The sequence below is a fragment of the Pinus tabuliformis genome, chromosome 1_2 (genome assembly GCF_031772625.1).
Source record: "Pinus tabuliformis cultivar Carrire ecotype Pingquan chromosome 1_2, CPIR1, whole genome shotgun sequence".
NCBI classification, from domain to species: Eukaryota; Viridiplantae; Streptophyta; class Pinopsida; order Pinales; family Pinaceae; genus Pinus; species Pinus tabuliformis.
Window position 1 is genome coordinate 35,506,251 of NC_142298.1, and position 17,994 is coordinate 35,524,244.

Sequence of the window (17,994 nt, forward strand, 5' to 3'; positions counted from 1 at the left end):
CCAAGAATTTTATAAGGGTTCTCCCCTTTTGGTCGGTCCAACCATCTGACATCACAGTGCATCCTGTTTGTGCCCATGATGCCCTAAACTCCTCCAATCTTTTGGTGCAGTCAACTTTTTTATTTTGAAGAATTCGGCCTCTAAAGTCATTATAAGAAGGGATTTTGTACCCTGGGCCAACAATTGCAATAACATCAACAACAAGCTGGAAAAATGGATTATTCCTTGCAACGCTGAAAGGAATATCACTCCAAAGGAGAAATTTGGCCAACAACTTGTCAGCTTGTTCTTTCTCAGTTTTTTTAAACATTGAAGTGATAGATGGTTATGAACCAGGCATGGTTCTAGGAACAAAAAATGATGAGGCAGCTACCTGGTTGGTTGTAGATATTGATGCTGAAGTAGAATCAGTGCCTCTTCCTTCACCTGAGCCTAACACCCTCTTTGCTAGTTGCCTCTTCATTTCTGCTTTGGCCTCTCTGTCGTGCTCTAATTCTTCTAATGATCTCATGGCTCTTCGGTTCCGGATTTGTATTTGTGCAAGGCCCTACATCAAATCCAAGGATTTGTGCAAGGTTATACTTCATTCTATAAACCCCCCTGACATATGATGCCCACACAACTTGCAACTCAAGTTCATTCTATCAAACCCTCCATCAGGTTCACCAAATTCCCACAGAGGGTCCAATTTCCTTGGCATGTTTGTAACTTGGTTGAACTCTTGACTCTTGAGTTTTAAATTTGTAAGATGAAGTTTGAAGTTTGAACTTTGAAGTTGAATGGTGAACCTATGGCAAAATAATGATTGCAAGTTACAAAAATTAAAAAAAATTACATATATGAGTAATATGACAAAACACATGGAATTTTTGACAATTTAACAAACAAAAACCCCATCAAATCAATTCAAAAATATTTGATAAACAATGGGTTATCCAAACCCAGCCAAAAACATAAAAAAACCAAAACAAAATTGGTGCCCATATTGGTTTGCTGGAGAAAATTGATCCTCTCCTCCTCAGCTCTCAATCCACCAGGATTTTTGAGTCGATTTTCTCTTCCAATCAGCTCCCAATCGACAAGTTTTTTCTCCTAGGTCACTCCCAATCCATCGCTGTCCCTGTCTGTCGAAATGAATAAAAAAAAATTGTTTTTTGCTAATATTAACCCTTTGTTCGCCGGCCGAACGATTTTTACTAATCTAATCACGATTTTTTGCATTTTTATCGCGGATATTTAGAAAAATCTTGACTTTTTTAGAAAAAATCGCGAAAAAAATCGGTTTAATAATCGGGTGATTATATCGGGAAAAAATAAAAATCTCGAAAGTCCGATTAAATCGCAATTAAATCTCTATTTTCGCATCACTGGTTTAAATTCCTAGCTGTGCATTGTTGAGTTTGTGAAAGGCGTGAATGTTGCGTTAATGGTATGTCAAAGGATGGTATATTGGTGCTATGTGTTGAAATACTTTGAAGACCGTGCGCGATGGTCGTGTTCAAATGTCGCTGGCAGTGTTCAATTACTCATGTTGATGATTAAATTTGTTGTGCCTATTATATAATTTTGGTGCATTAATAATTCAAAGGTTGATATATATGTTGAAAACCATGCATGGTTCCTTTGGTCCTTTTATATATGCGTTGGTTTTTGATATAACAAAAACCAACATACCTCCTGGTTTTTAGTATATGCGTTTTTGATATAACACATGCCTGACATGTTTTAATACATGCGTTTTTAACTCCATTTTTTAACACGCTGTGGGTTCATAACTATGTCAAATATACCTTCCAACCATGTTGACCACCCCATACCGCCTCTGTCATATGATATTACGTTGAATATAACCCGCTGGCTTGACACAACGCTCTCTCTGTTGAATGCTATAACGCTCCCTCCATTGAATAACGATGTTACATTAAATGATAGCAGGTTCGAGGTGTGGATCATTGTACAAGTCCTCAGGTAAAGGTTCGAAATATTCAGGCTCAAACTAAGTTCTGCTGTTGAAAAGCCCAGTAATTTGAAGCATGCTTCCTTCGAAGTATTGGCTATGAAGGTGTTTGACCATATGGAGCTTACGGAATCAGGGAATACTGAAACAGATTGTACTGACATTTCTTTGTAGGGATGCTCAACTGGAGCGGCTCCATTTGATATGTGAACACATTGTTAGAAGGGAAAAACTAAAGCATGAGCTACTTCATTGCTCACATAATATCCTTGCCTCCAAAAGGGATTGCGTTGCTTTCTTTGCGGTTTTCCATAGTTCTTTTCGGCCCTCCTTAAGAACAGATAACACATCTCTTTGGCTTCAAAGTTGCAAAGAAATCAGAACTGTGGCATCAATATTCGTGATCTGTATCTAGTGCACAAGGGTTCGATCTCCTCTCCGATGGCAAATATCTTGAAAATTCGTCTTGTTCCCTTATTAAAGAACTAACCAATCTGTGTGGCACTATTTCTTCAACTTCGTGAACTACCGATTGTGGAGATGTTGCAGATATTATTTTAGTTTCAATATTTTGATAAAGAGAAGTAGGATGTTTTTTCAGTGTGTTCCCTGGCTGTAGCGGTGCGTTGAATTAACTATAACGTGGAGTGTGTATGGTGTGTTGATTTTTTTTTTGTTTTTTTGTTTTTTTGTTTAGTATTTTATTAAATCTGCCTTACTCGTTTGTTTTGCATTAGAGCCTTGATATATATTATATGATGGCAAAGTTTTAAAGCATGGTCGTCACTCTTGATATGTTGTGTATGCAATCTTGATACACTGCGCATGTACAAAGGACTTTTTTGTTTCGTAGATGTGAATTATGCGACAAAACATGTAAATCAACTTACAAACTGATCCATTGCGTGAGCATATCCCACAATGCGATATGCTGTATAATGCGATGTGAATTACTCAAGACTGTTTCGAACATGTCCAATTTTCTATGTTGATTAAAGCAATGCCTTGTTGTTAGCCACACGGTTGGTGTTTCACATGAATTAGTTCTTTGCGTTAACTTGAAAATGGCCAAACATTATGATATAGTAGAGCTGTTAAATACTCTAATACATTCTACTGCAGATGAGATGGTAAACATCAACAAGAACATTCTTTGTGATATTAAAACATGTCTGCAGTATACACAAGAGAAGGTAGACTTTTCGGAGCTTGACTCTCAGCTTCAGTGAGCGGAATTACAACAGTGGAGTCATCATTCTGAACTTGTTTATGTTCAGAACATTGAAACAGACTCCCATAAGCAGCAAGTCAATAACGTTCTAGTTGATTTAGGTCCAGTGCCCAATGAAGCAACAAAGTTACATGCAGATGCAGAAGTTTAGTTTGCACTTTCGAAGCCCATCATCAGACCTTGAAAAGAACTTGTCCATAACAAGCACATAAATGGTCTTGGATAGGACAAGGATGTGTCCTTACATATTCTAGATTACTCAAAGCCCATCCAATTCCAGAGTGCTGAATTTCTTCACGACAGTTCATCTTCAACGTTTTCAGATCCTCCTTCTCTTCCACAACAACCACAACAGAATATTAAATCCCAACATTGTGACCGAGTTGGCCATATGAAAGATCACTGTTTTGGTCTTCATCCATGGGAGCACTGTCATAAAACCACTCATTCTTCAAATAGATGCTTCAGAAACAATCCTCTTGCAGGAACAAAGATTCACCTTGGATGAATCACTTCTTGGTAATGGGCTTCAACAACCAAGAAGATATTTGAATCATATGTCAGACCTTGTTCTAGAGTATTGAACAGTCTTGCAGTTGAGTTTTATCTTGTTAATTTTGGTATGTTCTATGCTTAAGAGCAATTTACTTCAAATTTTCTTATTAGCCCAATATCAATTTCCAGAATAGCAATCACATCAGCATGATAGTAAAATGCAGATAGAACATAAATATAAACAGTTGAAAACAAGCCAAGACAAGAGGACACAAGATGTGGCACGAGCTAGTGACAAACCCCAATGTGCGGAAACCCTTGATCAATTCTTCTTATATTCTTCAATAATTCAATAGAGAGAGAGTACAAATATACAATTCTGTAATTTTATGACAACAACTGCAAAACCCTAACCAACAAAGTCAAATATGGTCAAATAGGTCAAATTTGACCTCTAGTCAACCCCGGTCAACGCTCAGTGAACTTGGCCTCCAACAACAAGAAGAGTCAACCTAGAACAGTCCGAAAATTTAGTCAAACATCAGTCAACGCCTAGTCAAACATGCGGTCAGCTCTTTGATAGTCAACGTTGGTCAAAGTGTGGTCAAAACAACTATTCAGAAATGCATCTTGCTAAGGAGAGGCAACCTAGCCCAATCCATAGTCGAGTCCACGTTGGTCAAAATGACACCCTGCAGTTTCGGTCAACCTAGGTCAACACTGCCTTAATCACAAACCCTTCTTGCAACCAAACATGTGAGAGCGATATTGCTCCTTTATGCGTCCAACCAAGAGGAGAGAGACAAGGATGTGAGAGATGAGATGAGTGAAATTATGCCACAAGGTCTCCTCCTTTTATATGTAATGTTGAGGATAAGCTGGTGGTGAAAATGACCGTTTTGCTTGCTGGCCGACCTTGACAAATTGTTAGAAATACAAATAAATTCATATATCTATGAATACATGTCGGAATCGGATGGTCGTTAGACCAATCCTACACCTTTCAGAGAGAGGAATCCAAGAAAAATATCAGCTGCCATAAATGAGGTGACCCATATGGAGTTTCGCCCTAGTTGCCAATTTTAACACGCCCTCTCTACTAGGGAGAACTCCATCTGCTAATCCATCTGTCTGTCAGTACTATCTCTGCCATCAATGCATTGCTCTGCTCTGTTGAATTATGAAGAAGAAGAAGTGATCGAGAATGTATCATACCATTCTCTATTGACCTGAAGTGAGTGCCAGATAAAAGAGAGTGTCTCATACCACTCTTACTGACTCGAAGTTAGTTCCAATGAAGAGAGTGTGTCATACCACTCTTACTGATCCGAAATCAATTCCAAATAAAGAGAGTCTCATACCACTCTTACTGACCCGAAGTTTGTTCCAATTGATCCTAGATCAATATCATCCTAGCATAGGGAGTACGATAGTACACTATTCGTCCATCAGTAGTACTATTGTCCCTATCCTCATTTCCCTACTCATTGGCCAGATGAGAGGTACTTCCTATGAGTCCTAGACTGCATGGGTAGGATGACTCAGCAGGAGAAGGATGAACCACTCATCCTGCTTACATGTCGCTACGGGGTATCACAGGGGAAGGCTGAACCACTCACCCTGTACATAGCAAACCACTAGGGGAAGGCTGAACCACTTACCCTATGGTTGCTCATCGCTCCAAGAAGTACCCCAAGCTCCCAAAGCTCAATGTACATATCATACAAGACCCTTGTAAGAGGGTCTCTCCACCACTCCTAGTCGTTCTTGGAAAGTCAAGAATTTGAACTTTCCCAGGGGCTTCGTCAGAATGTCAGTGACCTGCTCATCAGTGCCAATATGGAGCCTTATTGCTCCTTCTTGTACCATATCCCGGATAAAGTGGTACCTGATATCGATGTGCTTTGAGCGATCATGAAATATGAGATTCTTTGATAAACAAATCCCACTCTGGTTGTTGCAGAGGATCACGGTAGTATCCAATGTATGTCCAAACAGCTCAATGAAGAGCTTCCTCAACAAGACAACTTCACAGGAGGCCATACTCGCAACAATGTATAGCGGTGCTCAAAGCCACCGACTTTTGCTTCGTGCTCATCCAGGATATCGAAGCAGAACCCAGAAAGAAACAACATTCGAAAGTGCTCTTGCGATCCACCACACTGCCTGCCCAATCAACATCGGAATAACCATGCAGCCTCACATCTCTGACAGTGTATCTCAGTCCATGAGTGATTGTGCCTCGAAGATATCTCAGAAGATTCTTGGCACCAATCCAATGTGAGTTATGAGGCTCAACCATATATTGGGTCAACGTGTTAACTGCAAAACATATATCCAGACGAGAGTTCACCAAGAACATCAGTGCTCCTATGAGTTGACGATACTCAGAAGCATTTCCCAATTCAGGTCTAGCAACACTACCGCATAACTTCTTGAATTTAAGCTCCATCGGGGTAGTCACGGGCTTGCAGTACACCATCCCAAATCTTTCCAATATCTTCACCAAGTATTTTCCTTGAGATAGGAAAATTTCTCCTGGCTTTTGCCAGACCTCCAACCCTAGGAAGTAGTGCATCAGTCCTAGGTCCATCTCAAATTCGGAAGCCAAATCCCTTGTGAATGAGAGGGTCTGCAGCTGTCAGAAAGAGGTCATCCACATTCAACACTAGTATGAGAGGCTTATCATCTTCAACCTTAAAGTAAAGGTTCGGATCGACTTCACTCCTAATGAATCCCAACTTCATCAAATAGCTATCGATCCTCTCATACTAAGCTCGGGGTGCTTGCTTCAGCTCATAGAGAGCTTTCTTCAACCTGCATACATGAGATTCCCGATTATGAATCTCAAACCCCTCGGGTTGTTCCACATAGACTTCCTCTTTCATCGAACCATGCAAGAAAGCAGTGTTGACATCCATCTGATGTAGGTTCCATCCTTGCAAAGCAGCAAGGGCTATGATCAAGTGGATGGTGGTATATCGGGCAATAGGTGCAAATATCTCATCGTAATCCACACCTTCCGTTTGAGAGAAGCCTTGAGCAACAAAGCAGGGCTTGTACTTTTTAGCACTCCCATCAGCGCCATGCTTGGTTTTGTAAAGCCATTTCGAGGTGACAAATGATTTGTCCTGGGGTCTGGGGACCACATCCTAGACATCATTTTTCATTATGGACTCCCTAAACCACATCCTAGACATCATTCTTCATGATGGACTCACATTCTTCATTCATAGCATCTTTCCATACTTGATGCTTCACGACTTCTTCGAATGATGAAGGCTCGTTTTGAATGTTGGTGCTCATAATGGTCAAGTATCCCTGATACTTGGATGACTTCTTGCTTTCACAGAAAGTCCCTCTGGGTGCAATGTCTCTCGGCATCTTCAAGAGTCCTCCTAAGCCATGAGGGCCTCTTACTAGAGGAGGAGGGCTCTTGAGGAGGAGGATCAATAGGATCCATAGGTTCTTCAACATCTGACATCATTTCATCTTCTTTTTCATCTGGTTTCCTAGTGTCAACTTCTTTATCCTTCCTTGGAATAGGAAGATTGTCAGCGTTGTTAAGAGCCATATCTTCATTGGAATAGGTAAGTGCATTTCCTCTCTATTTTTTTGCATTTTTATTACAACAGTTTGTATATGCATTTATTTTACAAATTTGTGCATTTTTGTTTTATTTTTTTACAACATTCATGACTCAATCAAGGGCAGTAGGGAAGGGGAAAAGGAAGGGGAAGAATGTCCCCATTGGAGATGTCCCTCCTCCCCCAATATCATCAGGGTCTGCTGCAAGTAATCCCTCTATTACAAGTAATGTTGAGGGAAGACTTCCTCGTCAATGTAACATTGATAAATATCCTTTGTGGAAATATGTCACAAGAGAGCAAGGGCCAAGCAATAAGGTGAAGGGAGGAGGCAATGTGAATTGGAGATACAACTTTCGCCACAAATACTTTCACGAGCACATATTTCTGTGTGAAAGGCCATTTGTTGGCTTTACCAGGTTGTGGAGTTGGAGCTTGTACAAAAGTGCCTTTACAAAAGAGAAAAGAAATGGAAAGAGAGTCCAATGTTGCTATGGCAAATGTGGTTGCAAAATTTAAAAAAACCAAGAATGATGACCCCCTTGCATTTTTGAGGAAAGGCAACAACAAATTCCCATTTGAGAGTTTTAGTGGGGAACAAGTGGTAAAAAGAAAGGCAATTTCACTTGCTCCAATGGACAAGGTTTTTCGAAAGGAGAAACAAGAAGAGCTTGATCTCACCATTGCCCTTTTTTCTATCAAAACTTCATATCCTTTAATGTTGCACGCTCACCTCTATTTATTGAGATGTGCTGAGCTCTAACTCAAGTGGCTCCATTACGGTACGTGCCTCCTGGTTCAGAGAAGCTTAGAACCCCATTGTTGACGAAGGCAAAAAAAGAGGTGCAAAAAAAGCTTGAGCCTATTAAAGCATCATGGCCAACATCTGGGGTTAATATTGTTTTTTATGGATGGACAGATCCATCATGACACCCACTCATCAACTTCATGGTGTCTTCCTTGAATGGTCCAGTTTTCTTGAAAGCAGTGGGTACACTTGGAGAATACAAGGATGCACAATATATGGGTGAGTTGTTTATTAAAGTTATTGAAGGATTCTTGTGTGCAAATCATTAGAGATAATGCACCTGTTTGCAACGCTGCTGGCATGATTGTGGAAGCTAACATCCACAAGTGTTTTGGACACCTTGCATTGTACATTCATTGAACTTAGCACTGAAATCCATTGCTTCTGATGTGCCTTGGATTGGTAACATTATTGAAGATGCACAACATATCTGTAACTTTGTACAAAATCATACAAATGCCCTCACTATGTACAAGGAGTACAATAATCTATGATTGTTGAAGATTGCGTATAGACGGTTTGCCTCTTCATTCATCATGTTGAAGAGGTTGAGGGAGGTCAAGACCACTCTTGGGGCCATGGTTATTTCAGAGTTTTGGTCTTTTTGGAAAAAGACAGATCAAGTAGCCTTTAAACGAGTGAAGGGCACAATCCTAGATGATGCTTGATGGGAGATGGTAGATCTACTTATTCAGATCATGGACCTTATCATTTCTTTGCTTCGATTTGCAGATACAGACCAACCCATCCTAGGAGAGGCTTATGAGGGATGGGATTCCATGATTGAGTCAGTGAGGAGCATTATTTTCCAGAGTGAGTGCCGTAAGTATGAGACACCACCAGAGGCCTTATTCACCACTATACAGGATATTCTTGTCAGCAGGTGGGACAAGAATTGCACACCTTTACATTGTTTGGCTCACTCATTGAACCCAAAATACTATAGCCATGAGTGGCTGAATGGTGGACCTTCTCACAAATTCCCTCCTCACATGGATGGTGAAATCTCACAGGTGAAGAAAGATGCATTCAGGGGGGTTTCTCAGGATAGAGCATTGCTTGATCATGGAAGCCTTTGATCATGGAGCATGGCACGAACAACTTCCATAATCGCATGATTCTTCCTTTCAACCACACCATTATGTTCAGGAGTGTATGGTGTTGCGGTCTCCCACTTAATGCCAGCTTCTTTGCAAAAGTCATGGAACTCATTGGATTCATACTCGGTCCCATTATCAACACTTAATATCTTGATTCTCTTCTCAGTTTGATTTTCGATCAAGGATTTGAAGTGACAGAACTAGGTGAACACTTCATCCTTCTTTTTCAAGAAGTAGATCCAAGTCTTGTGAGAATAATCATCTGTAAAAGTGGGATAATATAGATATTCTCCCAAAGAGTTTACGGGCATCATACCGGATATGTCGGAGTGGACCAACTGCAATATATCTGAAGTCTTGCTATTACTTGAGGGGAATGGTCCCCTTTTATGTTTTCCTTCGACACATCCCAGACATACACCTTCATGCTCTACTTTGAACTCGGCATCCTTGTCACCATTTGTCATACAATGGGTAGAGCCTTATAATGGAGGTGGGCAAACCTTTGGTGCCATAACTCAAATTTTAGAGATGTGTCGCAAGAGATGACCCCAATGGACTTCCTCCAACTTGATATAAACAATCAACCCGGAACCCAATAGTAAAAGCGTCTTTAAAATTCTTTTTCCAAAAATGTACCTTTCCATGGATGAATGCCACCTTGTAGTCTTTGTCTTCCACTGCCGAAATGGACACTAGGTTCTTCTTGAGATCTGGTACATATAGGACTTCTTGCAGGTGGATTGTGTTACCCTGATTTAATTGGAGGGTAGCATTCCCTACACCCTTTATGGGATAGGTGGCATTGTCTCCAAGAATAATCTCCAAGTTTGTCTCCTTCTCTATCAAATTAGAGAGAGCTTCCTTGTAACTAGTGAAGTGCCTTGAGGCACCATTATCAATAAGCCAATTTCCCAACGAGTCCAGAGGAGAGGTAGTGGAGAGTGTTGATATAAGATGATACTCATCTTGCTTACCGTTAACAACATTTGATTCTTCATACCTGAAGTTCCTTGCTTTCTTGGAGGGTTGACTATTTCCATGATTTTCTGCATTCCTCTTTCCTTTGCCATTGAACCTACCATTCCTTTGATTGTTGTTGTTGAAGTTGTCCTTGGAGTGATTGTGATCATCATCATGTGATGTCTCCTTTCTATTTGGACACTCCCTCGCGTAGTGGCCAAATTTATTGCAAACAAAGCATCTTCAATTCCTTCGACCTTTTGATCCGGTCTTTCCTTTGAAATGACCTTTAGATCCATAATTATTTCTCATTTCGGCATGAGAGGAGAAAGCAGTGGGGCTGCCTCTATTTGAAGGCATTTTTTTCTCTACCATCCTTGTCTCTTCTTGAATGCATCTCGACATCAATTCTTCAAACCCCGAAATTCGATCATTATTAAGAAGAGTGGTTATAAATATATACCATTCTGATGGGAGCCCTCTAAGGGTAGTGATAGTTAGTTCCCTGTCAGGAATGACTTCTCCAATTGATAGAAGATCATTCTTGATCTTAGTGATCCTTAAGAAGTAGGATTGAATATCGTTGTCCTTGCCCTTCTTAATATCTTTCAACTTATTTTTGAGGAACAAAACTTGATTTGCATGACTAACTTTAAACATGTTTACCAATCTGTCATAGATCTCGTTGGAGGTGTGCAAATCGGAAATGTAGGCCACCAGATGCTTGTCAATGGAATCTCTAATAATGTGCTTCCCTTTGACTTCACCCTTAGTGTACTTGTTGTTTGTAGTAGCCGATGCATTTGATGGAGGCTCCGAGATTTTACCCTTCACATAGTCCAACACTTCTTGTTCTTCCAATGTTAGATCAAGAGACATCTTCCATCCGTGATAGTCTGACTTCTCATAGGGCTCGTCTTCGACCAGGAAGTGGGATGAGGAACCCATTGAGCCTTTTATCGTTTCCAACTATCATTGGTGATTGCTTTTTCACTCTTGCTTGGGCTTTGTCTTCACCTCAACTCTTATACCATGTTAATTTTGGTATGTTCTATGCTTAAGAGTAATTTACTTCAAATTTACTTATTAGCCCAATATCAATTTCCAGAATAGCAATCACATTAGCATGATAGTAAAATGTTTTTTTAACCACATGGTGAATCAGTAACTGCCAGTCCTAATCTATGGGAGACCCAAGATCAATCCTCGTAGCTACCTCTATAACACCAGGAGTATATCCAACCACTTGCAAGTCGGGTATACTAAGATCTTATGATTTTAGCGAGAGCAGACTCATGTGCCACCAAGACGGGATTGGGGAATCCGCCCCTTTAGCTTCCACCACAACAGGTCAGTGTACTCAATGAGAATTGAACTGCGGTTTCCCAGGCTTCACCCAAGTGACTTACCTTCAAACCACACATCACTGTACAACATGATAGTAAAATGTTGATACAACATAAATATAAACACTAGAGGACAAGCCAAGACGAGGACACAAGATGTGGCACCAACCAGGGACAAACCCCAATGTGGGGAAACCCTTGATCAATTCTTCTTAGATTCTTCAATAGTTTCGCAGGGAGAGATAGTACATATATACAATTTTGTAATTTTATGACAACAACTGCAAAACCCTAACCAATGAAGTCAAAGCTGGTCAAATAGGTCAGATTTGACCTCTAGTCAACGCTCAGTCAACTCGGCCTCCAACAACAAGAAGAGTCAACCAAAAACAGTCCAAAAATTTAGTCAAACTTCTGTCAACGCTTGGTCAAACCTGCGGTCAGCGCTTTGATAGTCAATGCTGGTCAAAGTGTGGTCAAAACCACTGTTTAGAAATGCGACCTGCCAAGGAGAGGTAGCCTAACCCAATCCGTAGTCAAGAGGAGAGAGAGAGAAGGATGTGAGAGATGAGATGAGTGAAATTATGCCATAAGGTCTCCTTTTATATGCAATGTTGAGGATAAGCTGGGGGTGAAAATGGCCGTTTTGCTTGCTGGCCGACCTTGACAAATTGTCAAGAATACAAATAAATTCATATCTCCATGAATACATCTCAGAATTGGACGATCGTTAGGTCAATCCTACACCTCTCAGAGAGAGGAATCCAAGAAAAATATCCGCTGACATAAATGAGGTGACCCATATGGAATTTGGCCCTAGTTGCCAATTTTAACATATCCATCTTTTCACCTTGTATCTGACAGGGGGAAGTGATTTTCATCCACAAGCTTCAAAGCCACATCAAGCGAGCCTGAGCCACAATGCCAGATTCAAAGTTGTAGCCAGAGATAGAGATGCCCCTGAGCATGCCTTTGGTTGGTGGTCAACCTTAAACCATCAATGTGGAGTTGAGACCTCCCTTTTCAGGTTGAGCTTCTCCCTCTTCAAAGAATTGGGGACACTTCTTCTAGCAGAAGACTTCAACTTCTTGCCAGTTCTGGAAGAGTTCCAGGGATTGCATTAACATTCCAGAGTTGGTGTTCATCTTTAAACCACCGTAGGTTGAGACCTCCCTTTTCAGGTTGAGGTTCTCCCTTTTTTACGCAGGTTGCAGACCCCCCTTTTCCAGGTTGAAGGTCTCCCTCTTCAAAGCATTAGGAGCACTTCCTCTAGCAGAAGACTTCAGCGTCTTGCCAGATTTGGAAGAGTTCCGGAAACTGCACTAAGCGTTCTAGTGTTGGTGGTCACCCTTAAACCACCACCTTATGCCAACATTTCAGAGAGCACATTCAGCCTAGTGCTGCCATGCATATTTTTGCACATTTTGTATTACAGCTCTCTTCTTGGACTCATACATACCCCTTCGGATTAAGGGGGGAATATTGGACACCTAATCCTCTAAGGGTTGGTGTGGAAGCTGAACAGTCAAAGGGAGTCCAAGAGACCACTTGAAATATGAAACCAAGGGTCACTCCAATGTATTATAAATATTTATCATTGTGAATAATAATGCATTCAAGGCTTATCCTTCACACTCTTGTCTTTGCCATGGTGATGCCTAACAGTTTCTATGTATTTTTTGGTGGACTGTTTGTTTTTCTACCGGGTTTGGTCCGGTTCCCAGTTCAGGGGGTCTACTAGTTTGGTTCTAATAACATTGCTATATATCCCTTTTTATAACCCCCAATACCTATAAACCTGTTGTATCCCACATCAATCCCTCCCGTCAAATATCTACTATATTTTAGCTGTATTTTTCACAATTTATTCCTTTATGAATGGAAATGATAAGATATTGGCCAGCAAGGTGACCATGTTGTCCAAACATGGTCATGTCAAGCAAATGGTTTTGCACTAGTCATAGTAGCTGAATTCAGTAATGATTTTCAATATTTGGATCATGACGTATAGGATCCAGTGCATGGTTTTGATTCATCAAGTATTCATTTCTATCTCATTTCAGTTTGGTAGCCAAAGCTTTGGATCTATATGCACACAAGAGGCATTTCGTTTCTCCAATAGTTAAATCTTGACATGAAGGTGGTCCCCCACTCTAGAGTTTTGTATTAACAGTCCTAATCTCTCCTGGAGGGATGTTAATCGAATGTACAGGTATTAGCTAGGAGATCTGCAAAACCTATTTGAAAGTGACATGGAATATCTAAGCCTTCTACACTAAAATTTCTCCATTAGTTTACTTGCATTTTCAAAATAGCCTCATCCACAATCCCAAGTATGTTGGATTCCGCTGCTCTTGCTCTAGGATCGCATGGGCATAGCTTTCGTTTTGTTTCCATCAACTCCATATGGGGAGATAAATAATCACTTTCAGGGGAGCGTCCCACTGTGCAGACTTTGTAATTCGGAACCCAAGTCTGAGGAACATCTAATTTCCAGACGGTATGATCTTTAGTGCATTGCATGTCTCCTTCAGGAGTTTTATATACTACGGGACTGGAGATGTCTTGAACTGGTCCTGCATCATTATTGTCAGAAAGCCCTTGGCCATAGACCTTCTCGTATTGCCAGCCCAAACTCATCCTTTTCTAGTTTCAGCCTGTAGATAGTTCATGCCTCAGGAGGTCTTGTGGTAAAGGTAACCACTATGAGATCGATCAGGTAATGTAGGCCGTAAAGTCTTCGGCCAGCTGTCAGTGCAAATCTGATCACTGACTTTTCCCAGCCTTTGATGTTAAGATATCTTTTGGTTGACACTGTAGTTCACAAACTTGTGTTGCCCGTAACTGTTAGGTCCTCTATCTGTGTGCCCTTTCTTTTGAGGTCATTTACCTTTTCTACTCATTTGTGTTTACTTTTACTAGTCTTTCTTCTACAGCTTGATTTATTGCATCTCTAGTATACTTTACCCGTACTATTTCTTTTTGTTGCATATACATTAGGTATTCTCATTATCCATACTTGTATGTTCTGTAGTCAGATTGGTCATCTTTGGTCACTAGTGGTAATTTATATTTTAATTACATTAAATATGTCACCTTGCTGGTGTTGTTCCTTTGCAAACGCAATTGACAGAAGGCTTATAAATTATTTGTGTAGAAAAATAAAAAAGCATGTTCTTTTAACATCTAAACAATGCGTTATTTCTGTAGTGTTTTTTTGTTTGTTATGCCTAGCTATTATACCAGAGTTCTATCAAATTAATTTTCATTGCATGGACCCGTCACCTCGAGTCTATAGATTAGTTGAAATTGCATTCATGGTTATTTTTGATAGTTCAACTAAACCTTATTTTATGAATTTTTTTAAGCAATTCGATACATTTATTTGAGGAAAGTTTCTGCGTATTAAAGTTCCAATTTTTTAATATTTTTTCAATTTTGAGACATTAAAAAGTGCTTTTAATATGTTTAGTATTTATGTTCCTTTTTTTCGGTGTGCGTATGTTCTGTCAATTATTTTTGTCCGTATGGACCTGCCACCGCAGACTTGGAGATGTCAAATATGGTTTAGTTAAAATTGCATTTTAATCCGTTTATTTTAAGCAGAAAGTTTGTAAACATGAAAGTTCTAATCTTTTAATATTTCTATAAACATTAAAAGTTGCTCGTAATATGTTTAATATTTATGTTATAACTTGGGCTACATAAGTTTTTAATTGAACTGATCCTTTAAATTTTTAAAGCTTCTGCATAGGTTGCAGGTTCTACCTATCGTGCATGTAAGTTTTCAGCATTTGTAGAGAATTTTTAAAATGGTCTAAAATTTAAATGTGCAAGGTAAGTGCGATTATATTTACATTTAGGAGATTAGTAAATTAAGAGATAAATTGATATTAGAATACGTGTTTCTGGCCTTGTACTTTTGTTTGCATTGTGCCTTTTCTATATCCTCCTATTATTATAATTATTATTTTTTATTAGTTTAAAGTGGCTTTCCTATGAAATTTGTTACTTGCACTGTTTTCAGTATCTTTTCTGTTTATTCAGGTGGATTGTATCACTATTCTGTTGTAATTTTTGATACTTTTGTTTAGTTAGAATCATATTGATTTAGTCTACTACTCAAATGGCTAAATCGCTAAATCGCATTTGCAGTTTGGCTTGCAACACAATTTATATATATATATATATAGGCACAGGGTGAATCGGTAACTGCCACAATTCATATTATTTTAAAGAGGGGTAAAATTAGCGTGAGTGGTATTGTTCTACTTCTTATACTAAAGGATGGACCAACAAATTGCAGGTTCAACAGATAGCTCAAAGACTTCTAGATAACTGGATTCCTCACATTAAGAAAGATGCCGAAAGTAAGGAAGGATTGAATTTGAATACAGATGGATTGATATCCAATGATTATGGAATGAGTAATTGTAGGTTCTCAGACAAGCAATCAAAAATGGTTCCAAGACAAACAGACGCAATAGATTGCGTCAATTGGACACCAGTGGAGGAAGATATTGTCGCAGGTAGTCTTTTTTCTGTGCCAGATCAGTATGAGGTTAGCCATGGTACTCATGAAAGTTTCCCTAGTCAGGATGGCAGTGAGAAATTGAACAGAACAAATGCTCTGGATGGATGGAAGAGAGGGACAAAAGACCGAAAGAGGAAGAGCCGCTGGGATCAACCAACAGGGCTCATTACACGAGATAGTTCGTCTCAAACAAACTTGAAATGCGGAGAAACCAATGTAGAAAATGGGAAGGATTCTGGTTCTGTCATCTTTCAATGTGATAAAGAGAATAATGCCGAAACAGATCAGGATGTATCCACTTCTGGTGGTAAATGGTCTTCTGAACAAAATCATGTGATCAATATTGATTGTCCAGGTACTTCTGTTCAGTTTGCCGTATCTTCTTGTCCACCTTCTGCAAACATGTGTATGTCAAATGGGCCGGGGACATCTGGAAAAGAGCAGTCTTTGCCGTTTCCCATTCAACAAACGACGCAAATGCCTGGACGCGTAGATTCATGTGTTAGTTCCATCGGTACTGTACCATGCTCAACAGACATGCCTGCTACACAACCCCAGATGCTGGCGCCTCACATGAAGACTGTTTTTGGATATCCAATGAAGTGCCAAGGCAATATGGTACCGCATTGGCCACTTTCATATGGTATACCTATGCCCCTCTTGGCGAATCCGCCGAGATTGCCCACTCCATTACTTGATGGCATGTCTCAGCCTTTGTCAACTCATAGACCACATTGCCCATCCGGTAACAATCCAATTTCGTCGACTGTGATCCCAAATATGCGCCCTTGTCCAAGGCAACCTGTTATGGGATGCTTTCCCCGAAATCCACAGCACCAATTGCAACCCTTTAACATCCCCTTACCAATGCCGTCAGCTGCTCGCCCATTGCAGAATGTGAGACAACCGCCTTTCCAAATGCATCCGGGACAGGCTGTTAGGCAGTGTGCATCTGATAATCCAGATTACATCGAGCCAGAGCCACCTGTACCAGGATTGTCCCCATCAAGATCAACAGAAACTCCATGCAGTAGCAATTGGCCATTAAGAGGACGAAACAAGGTGGGCCATGGCCAAACAGGGAAGCCAGGCAAGAGGCCAGGGAAACAACAGAGGTTTAATTACCCAAGGTTCTCGAACTACAAAGGGCCCTTCGATAGAAAATTTAAGGATGGTTTCCCTCAGAAAAAACATCCATCGTTTAAGGCTACATGGAAAAACAGGATTTCTTCTAATTTTCATAAGAGCCCGCATCATCCATCGAATGAAAATAGTATTCATTTGCAAAATTTGCAACAAAATTCGGAGCATGTAAACACCACAAATTTCTCCGAGGCTGTAAGCAAGAATTTTTCTACATTCCATTGATGATAGATCTTTGCCATTTGTTATGCAAGCAAATTTTTATTGCTGTATATCTTAGTATCATATGTATGAACTTGATATCCTTTCACTTCGAAGTATATCTCCTTTTTTGGTTTATCAATGACAAGCCAAATATCATTGTGTTTGTATAGCACATATCTGATGTAGTCCTTAAGTTGGAATTTGTGGTAATTAGAGTTGGAAACATAACATGGGAATGAGCATAACAAATAGAGCAACATTTTGCTAGTTTTGTAAGTATGTGGTGTTTTAATAGAATATATTATAATTCATATTTAGATGCGTTCTGAAAGCTCTTTTCAGCATTGTCAGGTAAGGCAGTTACTTTTTATCTTTTTATTTATATGCACTAGGTAATGTCGTCCGCGCAAACCCAAATTCTCAAGTATATGTTTAACATATGATCTATATTCTGACGATTTTTCAACTCTCGCTTTACTTATGATACCTTTTATGCTTCTACAGGTTATTTTGGCAACATAGATGTTTAAAGATAGTGAAGTTTATAACACCTCATTATAATTCATTTTTAATCCGTAGGGTTAATAGAAAATAACCATATTACTATCTTTTACAGCATTAATTAT

At 39.8% G+C, this 17,994-nt stretch overlaps 1 protein-coding gene across 1 annotated transcript in view; it reads left to right on the plus strand.

Annotated features, from left to right (window-relative positions):
* The window catches only part of LOC149204281 (histone-lysine N-methyltransferase ASHH2-like), a 276,549-nt gene extending 258,864 nt beyond the window's left edge, over positions 1-17,685 (plus strand). Inside the window, exon 15 of the mRNA XM_089394677.1 lies at positions 15,794-17,685. Within this exon, the coding sequence (XP_089250803.1) occupies positions 15,794-17,389 (1,596 nt within the window). The 3' untranslated portion in view covers positions 17,390-17,685. The remainder of the gene's footprint in view (positions 1-15,793) is intronic.
* The last annotated feature ends 309 nt before the right edge of the window (positions 17,686-17,994 follow it).